The sequence below is a fragment of the Protopterus annectens genome, chromosome 2.part0 (genome assembly GCF_019279795.1).
Source record: "Protopterus annectens isolate FY-2018-M chromosome 2.part0, PAN1.0, whole genome shotgun sequence".
Classification (NCBI taxonomy): Eukaryota; Metazoa; Chordata; order Ceratodontiformes; family Protopteridae; genus Protopterus; species Protopterus annectens.
The window spans coordinates 262,563,579-262,582,809 of record NC_056728.1 but is presented as its reverse complement, the minus strand read 5'-3'; the positions used below and the strand labels follow the sequence as shown (position 1 = coordinate 262,582,809).

Sequence of the window (19,231 nt, the reverse complement as noted above, 5' to 3'; positions counted from 1 at the left end):
GACATCCTATTATACATTTTAACCTCCAGTGCCAGGCTTCAACCGAGTTCTGAGTTCTAGGCAAAAACACAGCATTAAGCTCTGAAACATTCCAAAATTATGCTGGAAATAAAGGAGGGAGTCTTACTAGCGATGCAGATTTTGTACAAAATTTTCTTGGTTTACCCAATAAATATCACTCAGAGAAGTATGAGCCAGATTGTTGCTCTACTTAAATCACATAAGTTATTAACAGTGTTGAAATCTAATACAGTATTCTCTGTTGCAGAATCAATAACCCTTCTGTATATAAATATACAATTTGTAGTGGAAAACAAGTTAAATCAATGTTTTCCAAAGTTAAATTAGGAACTTTCTCCACTTTACATGATTTCTGACGCACTCTTCCTATCTGCTGCAGTAATGCTTTCCTATTACACAAACTATGTACAAATTCTAAGGCTAGGGAAGCCATTGCATTGTCATCTATTATACAAGGTATATCTCTTGACAAATGAGCTCTTGTGTTACATAGCACTACACAAACTATATCTTTGCAGTTTAACAGGATCTCCTCTGTGACTATGAGCAATGGATTTATTTAACCTCCAGGTTTAAATTATGCAGTCACATCTCTTTAGCATTTCCCTGTACTTACAGCTGAGATCAGCTAAGCATTCTTCAATTATAAGACCTTGTTTTTCTTTTTGAGATCTTGTATTTTTATTCCTCTATATTTTACCTTATTTTAAATGTATATTAAAATCAGTTTACATTATAAAGTGTTGGTAGTATAGGATACCACATGCTGTAATGCTTTAGTTGGTTGTATTAAAGAATTTAGTATGTTTTTATTAGATTAAGTTATTATAAAGTTTTTATTAATTTTTGATATTAATATTAATTTATTAATTCATTAAAGTAATAGGACTGTGTGGGGGGAATTCATTATATTTAATGTATGTGTTGAATGCATTATGAAAAGGGTGTCTAGCCTTTAAATGTTTAAGTACCTTGTTCCTTTTAATTAACTAATTGTTCAATTATTTTGATGAATATATTTTTAATAAGTGTTCTTTTGACTCTAGGTATGCATTTGTCTCCATCTGATGAAGTTGTTTAAATAATACATCAAGTTTCAATCAGCACTGAAAGTTAGTCATGTTTTAGTACCAGCACAGTAGTACGGAGACTTGAGGCAAAAGAAGCAAACCGTATGAAGGTCTTGTTTACAGGATCACACATGGGCATTGTAATTGTTAGAGCAGCTTGCTGCACCAACAAGATCTATACATCATGAGTTAATGATAAAGAAATGGGAGCTTTGGAGACACACATTCACCTTAAACCAGACAAGGGAAACATTAGCATGGTCCAACTGAAGCAAAACTCCCACAGAAGAAGGTGCTATGTTACACCCCCTCCAAGAAGAACTATGTAGAAGATCCCACTTGCTAGACTTAGTGTCCTCTTGATGCTGACTCTACATATAAACACACAAGCTGCAGTGGATACCTTGGAACTGACTTAATTTTAGTTCTTGGGGAAACAAAAGGTCTTAATGGGGTCAGAAGCATACATGATGCAAAATTACCAATGGACAGTGCACTGAGGAAATTCATAAAGCTGCCAAATGCTAGCACTTGCAGAAAGGTCACAACAAGCCCTGGTAATAATATGATTGTGCAAAGATGTCAGTAATTCTAGGACTGAAAGAGTAATATGCCACACAGAATACAGTCATCAGTGAAGGAGATCAGCATACATATGGTGACATGCTGAGCCTACTGACAAGAAAGTCCACTGGTCACAGCTATAAGTGCAGAATATCAACCAGAGAATATCATAACTGAAAAACCATGAGTAAAGTAAAGTACACTAATAAAGAAATCCATGTACAAATGGTCTTGTCAAAGTAGATATGACAAATATCAACTATTAATTTAGTCAGCACATAGAGGCCTCTAGAAGAATGAACTACGATCCAAAAAGGCAATAAGAATATGTTAAGAAAACTGGCAATGAGCTTATTAATAAAAGCATCCCCTCACACTAAAGCCTTTAGCTTCTATCAGAGATGATCAAGAGCTGAAAGAAAATTACATAAAAAAACACCTTGATGAAGGATATCATGCCTTCCATTCTTATAAATAGCACCTGATTCTTATAGTGACCTTGTGAACAGCTGACACCATACATAGAGGAATCAGAAGGAGATTGAGGGCTTTTCCATCACATGAGAGAAAAAGACACACACACACGCGCGCACACACACACACACACACACACACACACACACACACACACACACACACACACACACACACACGCAGAATTTCAAGTTATTAACCAGCCTACTACATATGCCGCAGTGGTGCAGCGGTAGCGTCGTTGCCTCACAGCAAGAGGTTCTCCTGTTCGATTCCCTGCTGGAGCGCCTTCTGTGGAGTCTGCATGTCCTCCCCGCGGTTGAGTGGTGTTCGAAAGACATGGGTAGAATGGACGTGCCTTCGTTGAAGGTTGGGCGTCGAGCTGGCACCTCGGCACCCATAAAAAATCTACTGCTGATCATTAGCTTACCGGAGTTCCTCTGTGGCGACCCCTAACCGGGAAAAGCCGAAAGAAGAACAATCAACCTACTACATATGTCTTTGGGAGGTGGGAGGAAATCGTAATACCTAGAGAAAACCTATGCAATTGCGGGGAGAAAATGTAGACTCCACACAAACGGCAACCCCAGCCAAGAAATTATCTTAAGATGAAACTGGTCCACTAGGCAAACAGAATCTTTTCAGAGAACACCTGAGGTAGTATTCAAACTGACTAAAGGAAATTTGTCCAGGCATTGGAGAACTTCCCACACTCTTTTGATACTTGCCATGGGATCTTTTACATCCACTTAAGTTACCACTGACTCAGGCAGCTGGGGCCTTGGTTTAATATCTCATCTGAAGGATGGCGCACTCAGGAGTGCAGCACCCTCATTATGGTGCACTGCAGTGTTAATATCAAAACATCCCAGCTACCTGGTTGGGAATGGAACCTACAGCATTCTGCATCAAAGGCAAGTGTGCACCTGTTGAGCTACTGAGACTGCAAAAGTTGGTAAGACACATCAAGTCACTCTCAAGAGAACTTGAACCATTATTTTTGGTTGTCTCTGGAAACTCGACTTGATCATGAACAGTTTGAAAGTACAATTGTGTTTACTTCAAAGCAGTATATATGTCTGTGGCAGCACTGTTGTATAGACCTGTCTGGACTGCATCTATCATTTCCATCAAGAATAGATCCAATGCTAGACAAGTAAATCCCTTCAACGCTTGAGAGACCAAAAATGAAACGGTAAATAAAACCTCATTCACAATCAGAAACATACTTCAAGCCATGGTTCTGGGTCTATAGATTGCAAGTTTATTATGTCTACTGCTACAAGAAAAAACAGAAATTAAGATAGAGGGAAACAACATATGGTGGTGATAAGCCAGGAGGCAGATAAGACTATAACAACAACTGAGAAGTTACAAGGCTTGTAGCTAACATTTGGAAAATTATAGGACAAGTGATGGAAATTTATCAGGACAGGAAGCAACTAACACAAAGCAGGTGTTCGCTTGGCCTGAAACACAAAAAAGCAATGCATTATGCTATATGGTATTTTCCCTCGCAATGCAATTTTCTAATATAGTGATGTGGCTGAATGCAAAGCAAGATGTTTCTCACTGGTGGGATGGTAAAATCATTTTAAGCATGTTTGTTTTCTGTTTTGTAATTACCGTGTTTGTAGTCATGTGTCTATACCCCTGATAAGCTTTTAACCACATGTTCTCCTCTACCTCTTCAAAGCAAAGCTATGTAGTGCTGTGCACACAGCAATCATCTGTGCACTGCATTGTTTTTACAACAGTGCATGCACATCACTAGGTGCTTACTTAGTTATGTGCCTCAACCTAAAAAGGAAGAATGCTTTGGCTGAGAGAAACAAACATGGGTGTGGTGGGGTTCAGAAACAAATAAGAGTACCATGCAGTTCTACTTCTAGGAGACTTTCTCACTGCAGAAGGCTGCAAGTCATAGACCAATGTAGCACTATAAACCATAAGCCAAGTAGTGCTACAGTGGTCTACTGGCTAATGCCACATGCAAATATATTAGTCGGGGGGGGTAGGCATGGCTAAGATAAATTAGCCGTGTGTTCTGCCCCAGAGTCTTGCTCTGGACTAAAATGATTAATAGGCAGGCTTTATCCACTTCTTTGGAGCACATCAGTGGGACGGAATATGCTGTTTCACTGCGTTTGTTAATCCACAACAGTCTATGGCAGCAGTGAGGCAGGGAGCCTTACAGCAGCTAAGTAATACTAAGCTTTGTGTTGCATGCCTGCATGCATGCACAGGAAGGACATGACTGGAACTGTGTGCGTGTGTGCGTGTGTGTGTGATAACGACTGTCTAGGAGCCTGAGTGCCTCTGTATGTGTGCACACACATCTGTATGTGTCCGTGCAATAGAGATGTGGTGTGGTGTTGTGTGTGTGTGTGTGTGTGTGTGTGTGTGTGTGTGTGTGTGTGTGTGTGTGTGTGTGAGGGTACTTCTGTGCAGTTGTTACAGCTGTGCTAGGTATCCACTTCAGAGACATGAAAATGATTATCCTTTGATCCATGAAGCACTTGTATGTATGAATTGCTAGTTAGCTCGACAGTACTATGGAGCACAGCAGCACAGCACCATTAGCATTACAGTCTCCATGTCTCAGTCACAATTGGTTTGCAAATGTTTAAATAAAAACAACAGCAATGTGTACAAACATACAGAAGGCAGAAGGGAAGACAAGAGACTAGTAGACAAAGGATCTGTCAGTGTGAAGTTCAAAAAACAGAAACAGCATGTGTGTACATGTTTACATGCAACTATGACATCTGTCCACAGAATGCATATGGCAAAGAAAGCTTTCGCCTTTCTGGCATATTAAGAACACTGGAAAAATAGAAGCCAAAAGCAAATAAAAGTATTCAACATGCATAATTTTTCTTTTTCTCATCAATTACTTTTAAACTGCAGACAGCTTCCAATCTCAAGGCAAAGCACAATCTTGACACTTCACTTTCAGCTTTCAAAGCAACCCAGCTAAACAGAAATCCATAACTGCATTAGAGATGAAAATATTTCAGAAAAGATATCTCTGGTGTACAACGAGTAAATGTGCACTAAAGCAAAAAGGAAAATGGCAATAGGACTAAAGCTGATGACGCTAAAATGAATTAAGTACGACAGGCTACAACTGCGGCCATGAAGACTATTTGTTTATATCAGACTGTCATTACATGACAACCTGTCAAGGAACCAAACCTGAATAAATGAACTTTACCTGGCAATACGGCTTCCTTGCCAGGTGAACACAGGATAGCAGTGCCATCTGTTACCTCACTTTAGTTCTACACTCTTAATAAACTCTATATTCCCATTAGACATCATGCTCCAGCAATCACTAAGCACGAAATATCAAAACATTTGCAATGTGTTATGGTTTATGTCAGTGGAAACTACTGATAATAGCTTTCCGCCACTGAAACTACAGCTACCAGCATGTAATAAAAATACTAGATAGCTGCCCATAACAGAATCTAATGCAGCGGCAGAGAACAGCAGATGAAGCTTTAAGAAAGGTCTAGAGTTGTTAACACAGATATCCACTGCCATAAACAGGATAATCTTGAACTTTTAACTTGTTTACAGTTCTCTAAGATACCATTTTATGTTCCTAATACTAAATATCAGGGTTCTGCAGAACATGGAGAAAACACTTTCAACCACTGCATGAGGTATATTTTTAAGGATCTTTCTTTAGACCACATATGAAAATTTAAATTTAGTGTAATTCAATCCAAAGAAAAAAAAGTAACACAGTGCACAGAAGGATACTGTCAAATTATTTTTCCCAGCAAAACACAACATACAGGGTGATATCACCATGGTGTCTAGTCATGCAAAGGATGAGTGGTGTTACAGAACAACACTTCAATGCATGAATCTATGCTCTACATTACAAACTATACATTTGCTAGTCTTAGCCATGATTGCTGCATAGGTAATAACAAACGACATCTATAAACCAGGAACAATGGATGGATACTACTATATTACCATAACCACTACCTATTACAAACTATTTCATTGATAGTTACCGTTTAAAATGGATACATTATTGATGTTAACTGCTGCACATCCACTATACCGTCTTTTTAAATGTATTCTTTTAAGCAGGTAACTGTACTAATCCTCAGTGGACCCTCTTCTTCCTGGAACACTAAGATATGAAGCAGATGTACAGAAGACAAGCAACAAGCATGCATTTGGAAGGCATAAGAAAATATGGGTACCACAAAAAACATCCATGCAAATACTTCAATAACGTGTAAACTCTACACTGACAGTAACCAGAGGTTAAGAAATGTATGAAGTTGGTGCTATAAGGCCAAATTTTAACCACTGAGCCACTATGATGCACTCTGTATTCTATAAAAACATTCAGAAATCCTGCAACATTACTGGCCAAAAACAATAAATGACAATTGTACTTCCTATAATGACATATCTAAAGATCAATTGTATAAAAACAGTAAAATAGTAAAATACATTTTAGTTTATTGTATAACTGCAGTAAATTATTCCACTGTGTGGCTTAACAGATGTCTTAAGATCATGTATAAAAAACAACAAAACAGTAAAATATATTTTAGTTTACTGTATAACTGCAATAAAGTAATCCACTGTGTGGCTTAACAGAAATAATCCACTTCTGCGCTGTCACCAGGATACACCACACGTCAAAACCACCTCAGGAATTAGCAAACCCCAGTAAGTCTAAGCCTGTAATGCATTATTGCTTGAGCTTAAACTGCAGCATACTGGTATTAACTAAATTCCAGAATTTTCTAGCACTGTTACATCATTAATGTGATGTTATGCCAACATTAAAATGCACAATATAACAAGCAGATGATCACAGGTCTGAACTGTAGCTTTTCTTACTGTTTTCTTCTCAGTCTGCATCAAACAACCTCATCTGGCAAGGTGTAGTGGGAGTGCCATCAAAAGAGTCCTCACAAAGCTACATATCGTCTCAGAGACCTCCAATGATATATTCAGGCCTGAGACACCCTACAGACACCATGCACTTTTGAGAAGGTACAGTTATAAACAAGACGCTCATTGATGTTTCTTTACTCTGAACTTTAACAAGTACTCAGAGACTGGGGTGGACCTTTATTAAGTGGCACACAGCAGAAGGCTGATGATGAGGTGGAGATTAACATGACCATGAACTGCATGGCAACTCCAACACCAACTGACTGGTGCAGATGTTGACAACAATGTTTGTTCACTTCTGAAAGTTTTTTTGGGATATCGTAACAAAGGTCTGAAGTGCAAACACTTAAATGCGATTTATTACCCACTGTGTTGCAAAGGATAAAGGTGATTGTGCATGGAACATACACAACTTTCACCTCAGTAGCAAAACTTGCTTTGTGGAAAAGCAATTACCAATTGTTCTTTTAGCTGATAAGTACAGAAAATGTCATTGTCTTCAATTAAAAATCTTGTAAATGGTCTTTAGAACATTAACACAATGTCCCTTTTTGTAGGTGGTGTTACAAAAATACAACATAACAAACACAAAAGCTCAGTCGTCATCAAATATTATCTTTTTTCCCTGAAATTCTGCGATTTTGGACTGTTGCTCTTTTCGCCGCTTGCTAGCTTCCCAAGATGGATGAAGAGATTCCTGAACTTTGCTGACAAGCTTACCATGCTGAAATGTTGCAGGCTCCTGCTTCTTGACCTGGCTTATGTTCCGTGCTGCAGCTGCAAAGATGCAAGAATGATATTTATAGAAATTTTACAATAGTACTAAAGAGAGTGACTTTTCTGTGCACCAGTATTTCAAGTGGTATAAAATGCTGACAGCATGTACAGTTTACTTCACATGTGTATCAAAAGCTATGCTGTTAAATGATAACAGAGAAGATGCCTACAAGTCTGTGGGATTTATGTCAAGTTTGCTAGCAGCACCATACAGACAAGGAAGACGGTAGGGTAAAAGCAGGTAAAAAATACACCTGGCAGAAGAGATACTATTAATCACTGATTCAGTACTTCAACTGTAAACAGAGGAAGTCAGCTTTACTTTTCTGACAGACTGTTTAGTCTCATTCAGAGTAACATTTCAACAAGAATCGCTTACTTTGTAAACAATGCATGCATGTGGATGCTCCATACAGAATGAAAAACATCACCAGTAATGGCACAGATCATTTCAAATGGAAAAGTATGACTTGTTGATATTACATACAGTTGTATGAAGAAAGCTGTAGCAATATTGTTCTGAGACAAGAATAAATATAAATATTTCAAGCATAACTGTATTTTTTCTCTGTTTCTTATTCCTGGCACACATCTTTCCTCCACAGATAAACACTATTTGCAGAACTGTAATCCGCAAAGCTGAGATGTGCTGCTATTCAGAATACAGGAAATTTTTCTTAGCCTTTCCTGTGATGTCATCATTTATTTATGTTAGAGGTAAACTGTGTGACCTGCCTGGATACATGTATGTAAATACGAACACACACATGCACACTAATGTCATCCTTTTGGTTAACTGGGTAAGCCTCATTGTGTACAGTTGATTACTTTAAGCATTAACCTGTATCCTGTGGGTGGCTATGCAACTTGCTTAGTCACAAAGTATAGTTAAGATAAAGGTAAAAAAAAAAAAAAAAGTATGAAGGAGGCAGCTATTCTGCAACTTGTTAGACAAGCAGACAACCCAATTATGCCTATTACAGAACCAAGATAAAATGCAAAGCAAGATGTACCAGCACAAATACCACACTCGTGCAGAATAGGCAGTTTAAGAAGTGCCATACAACTGTGTAGCTGTCACACATTTAGTGATAACAATGACAGCATGGATTTCTTAGGGATGCCACTGTCAATACCCCTAGTGTTCAACAGCAAATGATCATTACATTTCACAGAATGAAGCAGTGCAAGCTAGTTTCTCATCTAGGTGTTTCAGAATAAGCCTGCTGCCAAGAATTACAGCCTAATCACAGCAGTCTATGCGACAAAATACTAAAGACGTTTAGAGAGTGTAGGAACCCGAAGATCTTGCACAATTTTAGGATGTAAATGAGACTGAATGGATCTCTTAACAAGCCATTGCCAGTTGGGATTAAGTAGTCTGAGATCACGTCCTTCAGACAGTATCCCCGGGCTTATTACTGTGAAGGCTTGGGATGACAGCTTAGATTTGTAGGATCATTCTTTTTGGACCATTCTTGTCATCACAAATTATATGCTGCCTTCCATTTTGGGTGGATTATAATGATTGTTAAGAGATTTGCACCTAAAAGATAACCAAGTCAAGGAAAAACTGAGTCAGTGTTTTTAGCATTCCTGTTTTAAGCATCATATGGTCTCTCTATACATTCCAATGTCCTGCTGAAGTCTATTTTCTCTAGTATCCATCACTTCTGCAGTACAAATAAGTCTGGGGATTCAGAAAGAACCCCGCATCTGTCTTTAACAGCTGCGGCTGAATGGGACTGTTTATGTGAAACTGCGATTCAAAGACTGTTAGACCCAATGAGGAAAGCCCTCATTATCAGCAAATTTGCATGTCTCATAACTGTCCTTATCTACTCCCAGTGCAAATCAACACATTCCTGTGGTAGTCAACACAGGTGGCCCATGTACTGCATTGGCACAGCCTCCCCCATTCACTCTCCCGCACACATGCACAAATTTAAACACATAAAGACACACACACTGACATATCTCTTAACTATCCCTTAGTGTACAGAATTCCTCAATATATCTTCTCAGTTTTGTCCCTGCCCCTTGTAAATCACAGACTATTACAGTTAGTCCACAATGCCAGACATTAAAGCTCCATTCTTCTCAATGTTCCTAAATTGTTGCATGGATGATGCTAGACTTGTTACTCATCATTTTTTTTAATTAGTCCACATAAAAGTTTGACAATTCTTATAGGTGGTGCTGTCTAGTGTTCCTCTCAGCTTTGTCCAAAAGCCTCACCCATATGGACACACCTCATCTCTCTCAACTCTCTCTTGAGTCTACAGAACACTTCTACTGTTGCCTCTTACACTTATCCTATACCTCATAACTCACGAATTAATGCAATGCTGCATAATGTCAGACAACACAGTTTAATACATTTTATTGAAAAAATGCCTTGCAACACTAACTCCTCAGAGCAGAGGGTAAGGCACCTGCTTAGCAAGTTACTCTCTTTTACAAAGGTGCAGGAATTGACAATTCTCCCTATCATTTTTTATTCATTTATTTTCAAAGACATTAAGGTCATATGCCGAAGTATCTCCAGTATCTAGTTGTGCAGAGAGCTAATAAAGAAGTTACGTCGTACCATTCCCATCTGTGTTGTTGATCTTCACTAATCCTTGACTGTGGGCTCGGATCTGACACTTGGAACTGACTCGGCCATTTATTTCAGTTCGCGCCTCCCAAACTCTCGAGTCAGGATTTTACCCATAATGCTCCTCTCAAAATTACCTCAGATCGGGTTTGCCTACATTAGTGGCAGAGAAATCGCATATAAGAAGAAGAGACCAGATATGTGTCCGTAACAAGAAGCCAATCCTGTAAGAATTCGATCCCTTAAGAGTCTCAAGCTGGTGGATGGAGGGAGGGGATGTCAAGGATTAGTGAAGATCGACAACACAGATGTAAAGTTATGGTAAGACACAACTTCTTCATCTGATGTTGTCAATCTTCATGTAATCCTGGACTGTGGGACAGAATCCCCAGTTACCTAAACCTTGGGAGGTCTCACGGAAGAATATTCCTGAGCACCATAGAACCGAATGATGCCCGTCCCCTGGAGACCTGATCCCATTTATAATGAGTGATAAAGGTATGAGGAGAAGCCCAAGTAGCTGCTGCACAAATGTCATCTAAAGAGGCTCTGGCAAGAAAAACTGCAGAAGTTGCCACCACTCTAGTTGAATTGGCTTTGACAGGACATGAAGGATGGAGCCTGTTCAACTGACAAATACATGTAATACAGTCTCTAAGCTATTTAGCCAATGTAACTTTTGAAACTGGACTGCCTAAAGAAAGGAAAGAAAAGGAAACAAACAACTGATCAGATTTTTGGAAGTCTTTTGTTCTGTGTAGATAAAAACATAACTGTCTGTGAATGTCTAATAAATGAAGGGAGTACTCCCCTTTGCTGGAAAAAGTAGGGAAAACGACTAGAAGTTGAAGTGTCTGATATTAGAGTTTAAGACTACTTTTGGTGAAAAGGATGGATTAGTCCTAAAGGAAACCCTGTCCTTGTGAAATATTATGTAGGGTAGTTTGGAGGACAGAGCCTGAAGTTCAGATACCCTTCTTGCAGATGTGGCAGCCATTAAAAATAAAGTTTTCCAAGTTAGAAACTTTAAATCCCAAGTAACTGACGGTTCAAAGGGAGACAAGGTAAGGGACTGGAGAACTAGTGTTAGATCCCAAGGGGGAATGGGTTCTTTAAATGGGGGCTTAACATTAGAACTCCCTTTAAAAAGGCTTTACAAAGTTTAAGTGACACAAGGGATGACCCCTCAAACCCTATATGGAAGTTTGAGGTTGCCCCTAGATGAAATTTTATCACTGAAGTAGAAGAACCAGATTGATAAAGGTCTGCTAAAAAATCCAAGACTTTATGAACAGGGGTCATATAAGGATGAAATTTGTTCATATGGGCCCAGTTTGCAAATGTTTCCCATTTACTTTGATACAGTTTCCTTTGTGATGCGCTACAATGATTTGACGGACGGGGAGGAAAGGGATGCATGCCTGGCAATCATGGGAATTGGAGAAACCATGCTGTGAGCTTGAGATGATAGAGGTCCAGATGAACCATGCCCTCTGGATGGGACAGTGGGTCTGGAGCTGTGTCCATTATCCATGGTTCCTAAAGAAGATGAGGCCAAAGGAAGGGAAACCAAACTTGTCGAGTCCAGAAGGGGGCAATGAGGATTATTAAGTTCTTGGACCTCTTGGCTTTCTTTAGAAACTGGGATTTCAAAGGAGTCGGGGAAAGACATAGAGGAGGCCGGGAGGGCAACTGTGTAGAAGAGGGTCTCTGGATGACCCCCCTGGAGGGGGAATTAGGGCAAAGTAACTGCTGCACTTGTTTAGGCAGGGGCCCAAAAAGATCACAGCAAGGTTGGTCCTAGTGATGAAAAACCTCTTTTGCCACCACAGGATTGAGAGACCACTTGTTAGGCAAGAGAATGGTTCAGCTCAGTTTGTTTGCTATCACACTGGAGCTCCCCGGAATGTGCATTGCTGTAAGAAAGTGGCTGGAAGAAATTGCCCATTACCAAACCCTGAGGGCCTCTTGACACAATGGGTAAGATTTGGTTCCCCCTTGTTTGTTGATATACCAAACTACCGACATGTTGTCAGTTTGAATTGCTACTGTTCTCAGAGGAAGGGCATCCTGGAATGCTTGAAATGCTAACAGCACTGCCCTCATCTCCAGAACACTGATGTGCAAGTTGGCCTCTAGTTGAGACCACATGCCTTGGGCTGTCCTTCCCAGATTATGCTCCCCCTATCTGGGAAGCATCTGTGGTCACTACGGCTTGGGGTTGCAGAAGAATGAAAGGTCATTCCAAGAGAATCTGGTCGGAATGTAGCCACCACAAAAGATCCTTTTTGCAGCGATTGGTAATAATGATTAGGTAAGACATTGGTTGGTGTATAAGAGAAAATTGGGAGGCAAGTAAACATTGTAAGATTCACATGTGATATCTTGCTAAGGGAACAAGAGTGTTTGAGGCTGCCATTGAGCCTAATGCTTGTAGGACTAAACTGGCTGGAACCCTTCTGTTTTGGATAATTTGTCTGACCTGGGATCTGATCCTTTGTAGTCTTTCTACTGGAAGTGAAGCAATTCCTGTAACTGTGTCTAAGCAGGCTCTGATGAATTCTAACTGTTGAGAAGGCTGTAAACTTAACTTTTCACAATTTATGGTGATGCCTAGAGATGCACAGAGATGCAGTGTAATCTCTTGCCCATTTTAACTGATGCTTGGTGGTAGCGGCGAGGAGGTAGTTATCGAGGTATGGAAAAACTTGAAATCCTTGCAGTTTCAGACATGCTGCAAACATTGCCATGCATTTGGTGAACACCTTGGGAGCTGAGGTGAGTCCAAAGGGCAGAAGCGCAGGAACGTCCTGGAGCATTTGTCAATTTTTATGTGGTAGCACATGTCCTGGAGGTCTACAGAGCACATCCAACTGTCTTTTTCCAAGAATGGAAGTGTCGACTGTACCGAGACCATTGGAATTTGGTTTGCTGAACTGCCTTGTTGAACTGGCTGAGATCCAAGATGGGTCTCCAGTCCCCTGTTTTTTTGGGCACTAAAAAGAACCTTGAGTAAAACCCGGATCCTATTTGGTCTGGTGGGACTTTTTGGATGACTATTTTGTCGAGCAGTCTTTGAAGTTCTATGACTGCTGCTTCCCTGTGACTGGGTGGAACATCTGGGAGTCTTTTCTGGGTTTTTTGGAAGTAAAGATAGTGGGATTTTGTAACCTCTGGATATTATTCCCTGCATCCATTTGTCAGTAGTTATTAGTGCCAGGCAGGCTGGTGCAGAGAAAGTCGTCCCCCGACTGCTTACAGAGGAAGGTAATCGGGCCTTCCATCAGGGACTCTAGTAGGAAGTCCCAAAGAAGAAATCTCTGGACCCTTGGTTCTGCAGGCCACTTGTGCCTCTGGTGCAGCGTCTTCCTTTACTTTCCGCTCTGCCCTGGGGGAAGTCCTTGCCACATGAATCCTGGAAAGGCACTTGGGATTTTTTAAACCACAGTCTTCCACTTCTCTGTTTCCTAGAGTAAGGCCTCTGTGGAGTGGAGAAACGTACCCCTATGGCAAAAAGAGTCTTCCCATCTTTTTCACATCTGGCAAGCATGTCTTTAACTTTGGGGCCAAATAGTGATGATCCATCACACAGAGTGCTGACGAATGATGCTTTAAATGGCTCCACAAAATCACACAAGTATATCCAGGAGTGCTTTCTAATGGCTATGCCTGAACCCACCTCTCTTATCATCCCTTCAGTTGCATGGGCAATCAGCCTTATGGATGGGTTAGAAATCGTTTCAAGGGTTGCTAGCCATGCAGACAGCTTTGTTGTGTGCCTCTCCAGCTATTGCTTCTGAGACGGTAACAGAGAGCTCTTTGATCAGATCCCTCTGTAACCTTGTGAAATGTGTCATGTAATTCGGGGACCTGAGAGCAAAGGTCGCTGAAGTATAAACGCGCTTCCCAAACCTATCCATAGTCCAAGACTCCTTGTTAGGAGTGTGAAAAACTGAAAGGCTGCCAGCCCAGCTAGATAGAATTCTGCAGATAATTCTATGTCATTGTAAATATTAATATAATCCATGGGCTATTTTACAAATGTAAGAAAAACTGTGTTATATGTTCTGAACTTCAAAAATGTAACCACAGTGCATCCTGCTGGAAAAAAGCTGATAAAGTAAAGCATTTTATGACTGTTTGATCTCAAAGCTCGGAGACAGGATGTCTGGATGGAGGAATTTTTTCTATTGTTTTGAGACCAGAGTTAATTGCTAGATTTTACATGTCTTTTATTGCTGTGGCTTCCTGATCAGGTGAAGGCTTACTAAGAAATGTAAATTTAGAGTTTCTGGTAGCCTGGGAACCAGAGAAGTGCCAAGCATGATGTAATCTAAAATGAGTAAGCAGTGGTGTATTATCAATTTAAGAGCTCTCAGAGAGAAAGAGAGCATTTTGCATTTGTCTTTAGGACTGACAACATCGCCAACACTTGTTTGCTCTGTATGTAAGTAGGATCTTAGACTTTAGTATTTCTCTTAGAAATAGATAGAACATTGTAAGATTAGACTAGCTGTTTTCTATAATTATGTCAGACTACCCTACAGTATTATTTTAAAATTCTTGTGTCTGAACTCTTGACTAGCACTGTGTTGAATTGAGAAGATTTATCTTGTGTTATTATTATTATTTATTATTAAATATTTTAAACCTTTCAACTGTGGCTGTTTTGTGCAGAGATAATTTAAACTCTAGAGTACTTGCATGTATTTAGTGATACTGTACTAAGCCACTCCAATAGCCTTAAAAGTTCTGGTCACACTTACCATTTGGATAATAATATTGCACAGTAAAATTGGAAACCCTTTGGGAAGGGACCTTATAGTAGCTGATAAGTAGGGGTTCTGTTGGCAGTGGATTACTACCTTAAAGCCTGGGCAGAAGGGGCATACCTAGTGAACCTGTGCCAGCCTTCCCCAGGAGTATCTGTGTGTTTGCATATAAATCATATCTTAAATTATCTCTACACAAAACAGCCACAATTGAAAGGTTTAAAAATATTTAATAATAAATAATAAAAAGACAAGGCAAATCTTCTCAATTCAATACAGTGCTAGTCAAGAGTTCAGACACAGGAAGTTTAAAACAATACTGTAGGATAGTCTGACATAAATATAGAAAACAGCTAGTCTAATCTTACTATTTTGTATCTATTTTTAAGAGAAATACTAAAGTCTAAGATCCTACTTACATACAGAGCAAGCAAGTGCTGGTGATGTTGTCAGTTCTGAATACAAATGCAAAATGCTGCCTCTTTCTTTCTGAGATCTCTTAAATTGATAATACATCACTGCTGACTCATTTTAGATTACATGATTCTTGACACTTCTCTGGTTCCCAGGCTACCAGAAACTCTAAATTTACATTTCTTAGTAAGCTTGCACCTGGTCAGGAAGACACAGCAATAGACATCATACATGCAAAAACTAGCAATTAACTCTGGTCTCAAAACAACAGAAAGAATTCCTTCATTTAGACATCCCGTCTCCGAGCTTTGAGATCAGTCAGTCATAAAATGCTTTACTTTATCAGCTTTCTTCCAGCAGGGTGCACTGTGGTTACTTTTTTGAAGTTCAGAACATATAACACAGTTTTTCTTACATTTAGTTTTCTTACATTTGTAAAACAGCCTGTGGATTATATTAATATTTACAATGACATAGAATTATCTACAAAATTCTATCTAGCTGGGCTGGCTGCCTTTCAGTTTTTCACCCCCCACCCCGAGAATTCAAGCTAGTTTTTCAAGTGACCTTTGAGAAACGTTGCTTGAAATGGTTAGGTCTATCTGAGTATACCTTACCCATATTCCCTGTCTTTAGAGCCCACCTGGATTGGCACTGCTAATCCCACTGTGGTGCTGCATTGACATACCATATGCTTGCAACCCTAGGCTCCATCTTAGCAACTTGGCATTTTCCTGGCTGGCTCAGCGTAACCATGTTAGGGGATTGTGATCTGTAACTACAGTGAATTTTTTTCCATACAGATAAGGCTGACGTTTCTGCACTTCCCACACAATGCTAGATATTCCATTTCAACAGCTGCATAGCATTCCTCCCTGGGTTGGAGCCGACAACTGAGATAAACCACTGGGGTGCTCTTCTCCCTCTGAAAAAATCTGGCTAAGTACAGCCCCCGCCCCATGGTTAGAAGCATCCACCTGCACAACAAATACTTTGCTGTAATCTGGACTGGCTAACACAGGGGGTCCTCCCAAAGCTTCTTTAAGCTTCTGGAATGCCTGCTCACATGCTGTGGTCCACACTACATTATCTGGCCTGTTTTTCCTTGTCAGGTCTGATAGGGGAGCAGCTATGGTACTATAACTGGGGATTAACTTTCTGTAGTGCCCTGCTGTCCCTAAGAATGCCCTCACCAGGTTTTTGGTAACAGGTGCAGGCCATGCCTGAATGGCTTCCATTTAGGCAGGTTATGGTCTGACCATATCACTCCCTACTCTATGTCCCAGGTAGGAGACCTCTGCCATTTGCTGGGCTTAATGGTCAACCCTGCCCTCTGTAGTCTGGCCAACACCTCCCTGACATGTTGAAGGTGCTCTTGCCAGGAATGGCTGTAGATGGCAATATCATCTGGATAAGCCAGGGCAAACCCTCCTTCTCCTGGTAGGAGATGATCTACCAGCCTCTGGAAAGTCGCTGGGGCATTTTTCATCCCAAAGGGCATCGTTGTGAACTCATACAAGCCAAAAAACATCACACAGGCTGACCTCTCTCTAGCACTGGGAGTCAAGGGCACCTGCCCGTAGCCCTTGGTAAGATCAATGGTGGTAAGATACTTAGCCCCACCCAGCTGCTCTAGGGCTTCATCTGTCCTAGGCATGGGGTAAGCATCTGACTCAGTTTGACTATTTAATTTCCTGTAGTCCACACAGAACCTGGTGCTGCCATCCTTCTTTGTCACCAGCCTCACTGGGGAGGCCCAGATACTGTTGGACTCTTGAATTACCCCTAGTTCCAACATCTCCTGCATCTCCTCCCTCAGAGTCTGTTTGACTCTCTCAGGCACCCTATAAGGAGCATGCCTAATAGGCCTTTGGTGTCCTGTATCCACCTGGTGCTGCACCAAGTGGGTGTACCCTGGTTTCCCAGTGAACATGTCCCCAAACTCCTGTAACACTGCTCAGATCTCTTGAACTTGGGTGGGAGATGGCTCCTGAGAGATTGCTACCCCTTTCACTGAGGTGTCAGTCAGACCCTCACTGAGGAGATCAGACACCAGATCTCCCTCAGACGACTCCTGCACTCCACTGCAAATACTCAGCACAAGGGCCTCCCTATCATGATAAGGTTTCATCATGTTAGCATTTTACAACGTGTGCTCCTGCCTAACAGTTCTACCATGTAGTTAACATCACTTACCTTTCTTACCACCTTGCAGGGTCCCTCCCAAGCTGCCTGCAGCTTGCTGTGCCTGACAAGAATGAGAACCACTACCTGCTGCCCTACAGCATACTCTCTAGCTTGAGCATTCCTGCCATACCAGACCTTTTTCTGTTGCTGGGCTTCTGCCAGGTTCTCCTGGGCCAAGCCCAGGAGTTCCCTGAGCCTTGTCCTGGGGTTTAGGACATATGCCACAACAGACTCCATGTGAGATTCACACTCACCTTCCCACTCATCTCTAATTAAATCTAGAGGCCTCCTCACTCTATGCCCATACAACTCAAAGGGTGAAAAACCTGTTGATTCCTGGGGAACCCCTCTGTAAGCAAACAACAGATGGGGCAAATATTTGTCCCAATCCGTCTTAAACTGGTCTGCAAATGCCCGTAGCATGGACTTGAGTATAGCATTTAACCTCTCAACAAGACCATTAGTCTGGAGATGGTAGGGGGTGGTCTTTAGGTGCTTCAACCCACAGTACTTCCACAGACAAGCCAGCATGTCTGACATGAAACTGGCACCTCTGTCAGTCAGTATTTCGTCAGGGAGACATACCCTGTTAAAAAATCTCTAACAAAGCATTTGCCACCTTTTCTGCCTCAATGGAGGACAAAGCCACTGCCTCAGGGTATCTTGTAGCACAATCTACTAACACTAGGATGTAATTTTTCCCTGTGGAATTTATGGGTACTCAGTGGCCCCACAATATCCATAGCTACCCTCTGAAATGGCTCTTCAATCACAGGCAAAGGCATCGAAGGAGCTCTCACCTTGTCTCCTGTCTTGCCTACTTTTTGGCACTGATCACAAGTCCTGCAGTACCCTGTTACATCTCTGGAGATTCCAGGCCAATAGAAGTTCTGCATAATACATCTCTTTGTATGTTTAATGCCCATATGACCTGCAAAGGGAATATCATGGGCTATAGCTAGAAGCACTAGACGGTAGGCTCTAGGCACTACCAACTGCTGTATTCTCCCACCTTCTAGCCCTCCCTCAGGGGTACACTCTCTATACAGTAACCCTTTGTCCCAGTATACAGATTCCCCCTTCCCTTGAGAATCAGGTTCCTCACTAGCTACCTGATTCAGGCCTTGTAATGCAGGGCCTGAGAGCTGAGCCTGTTTCAACTCTCTGTTTGTAACCTTTCCCAGCTCCCCTTCCATAGGAAGTCTGGCATCCTCTGACAGCGGTACCTCACTGTCAGCCTGGGTACTACTACTCACCTCTGCCCTTGCAGTCACTTTGTCCAGGGGACCATCAGTATCCACAAGCAGCTGTGGCTCACCTTCAGTCTCACTGCTACAGCGTAGCTCCCTCCCTGAAGTAACCACCTCACCAGTCTTGGCTGCAAGTGTGCGGTCTGTCTGGGTCTCCCCAGACTA

At 41.2% G+C, this 19,231-nt stretch overlaps 1 protein-coding gene across 4 annotated transcripts in view; it reads right to left on the bottom strand.

The window, feature by feature from the left end:
* SRFBP1 (serum response factor binding protein 1) overlaps nt 1-19,231 on the bottom strand; it is a 1,736,845-nt gene that overhangs the window by 336,538 nt on the left and 1,381,076 nt on the right. For 3 of the 4 annotated variants that reach the window (XM_044060735.1, XM_044060736.1, XM_044060737.1), the window contains one exon: nt 6,604-7,844. The exons of the other annotated variant lie outside the window; for it this stretch is intronic. In XM_044060735.1, the coding sequence (XP_043916670.1) occupies nt 7,663-7,844 (182 nt within the window). In that variant the 3' untranslated portion in view covers nt 6,604-7,662. Of the gene's footprint in view, nt 1-6,603; nt 7,845-19,231 lie in introns of those variants that run through there. 4 annotated transcript variants of the gene reach the window in all.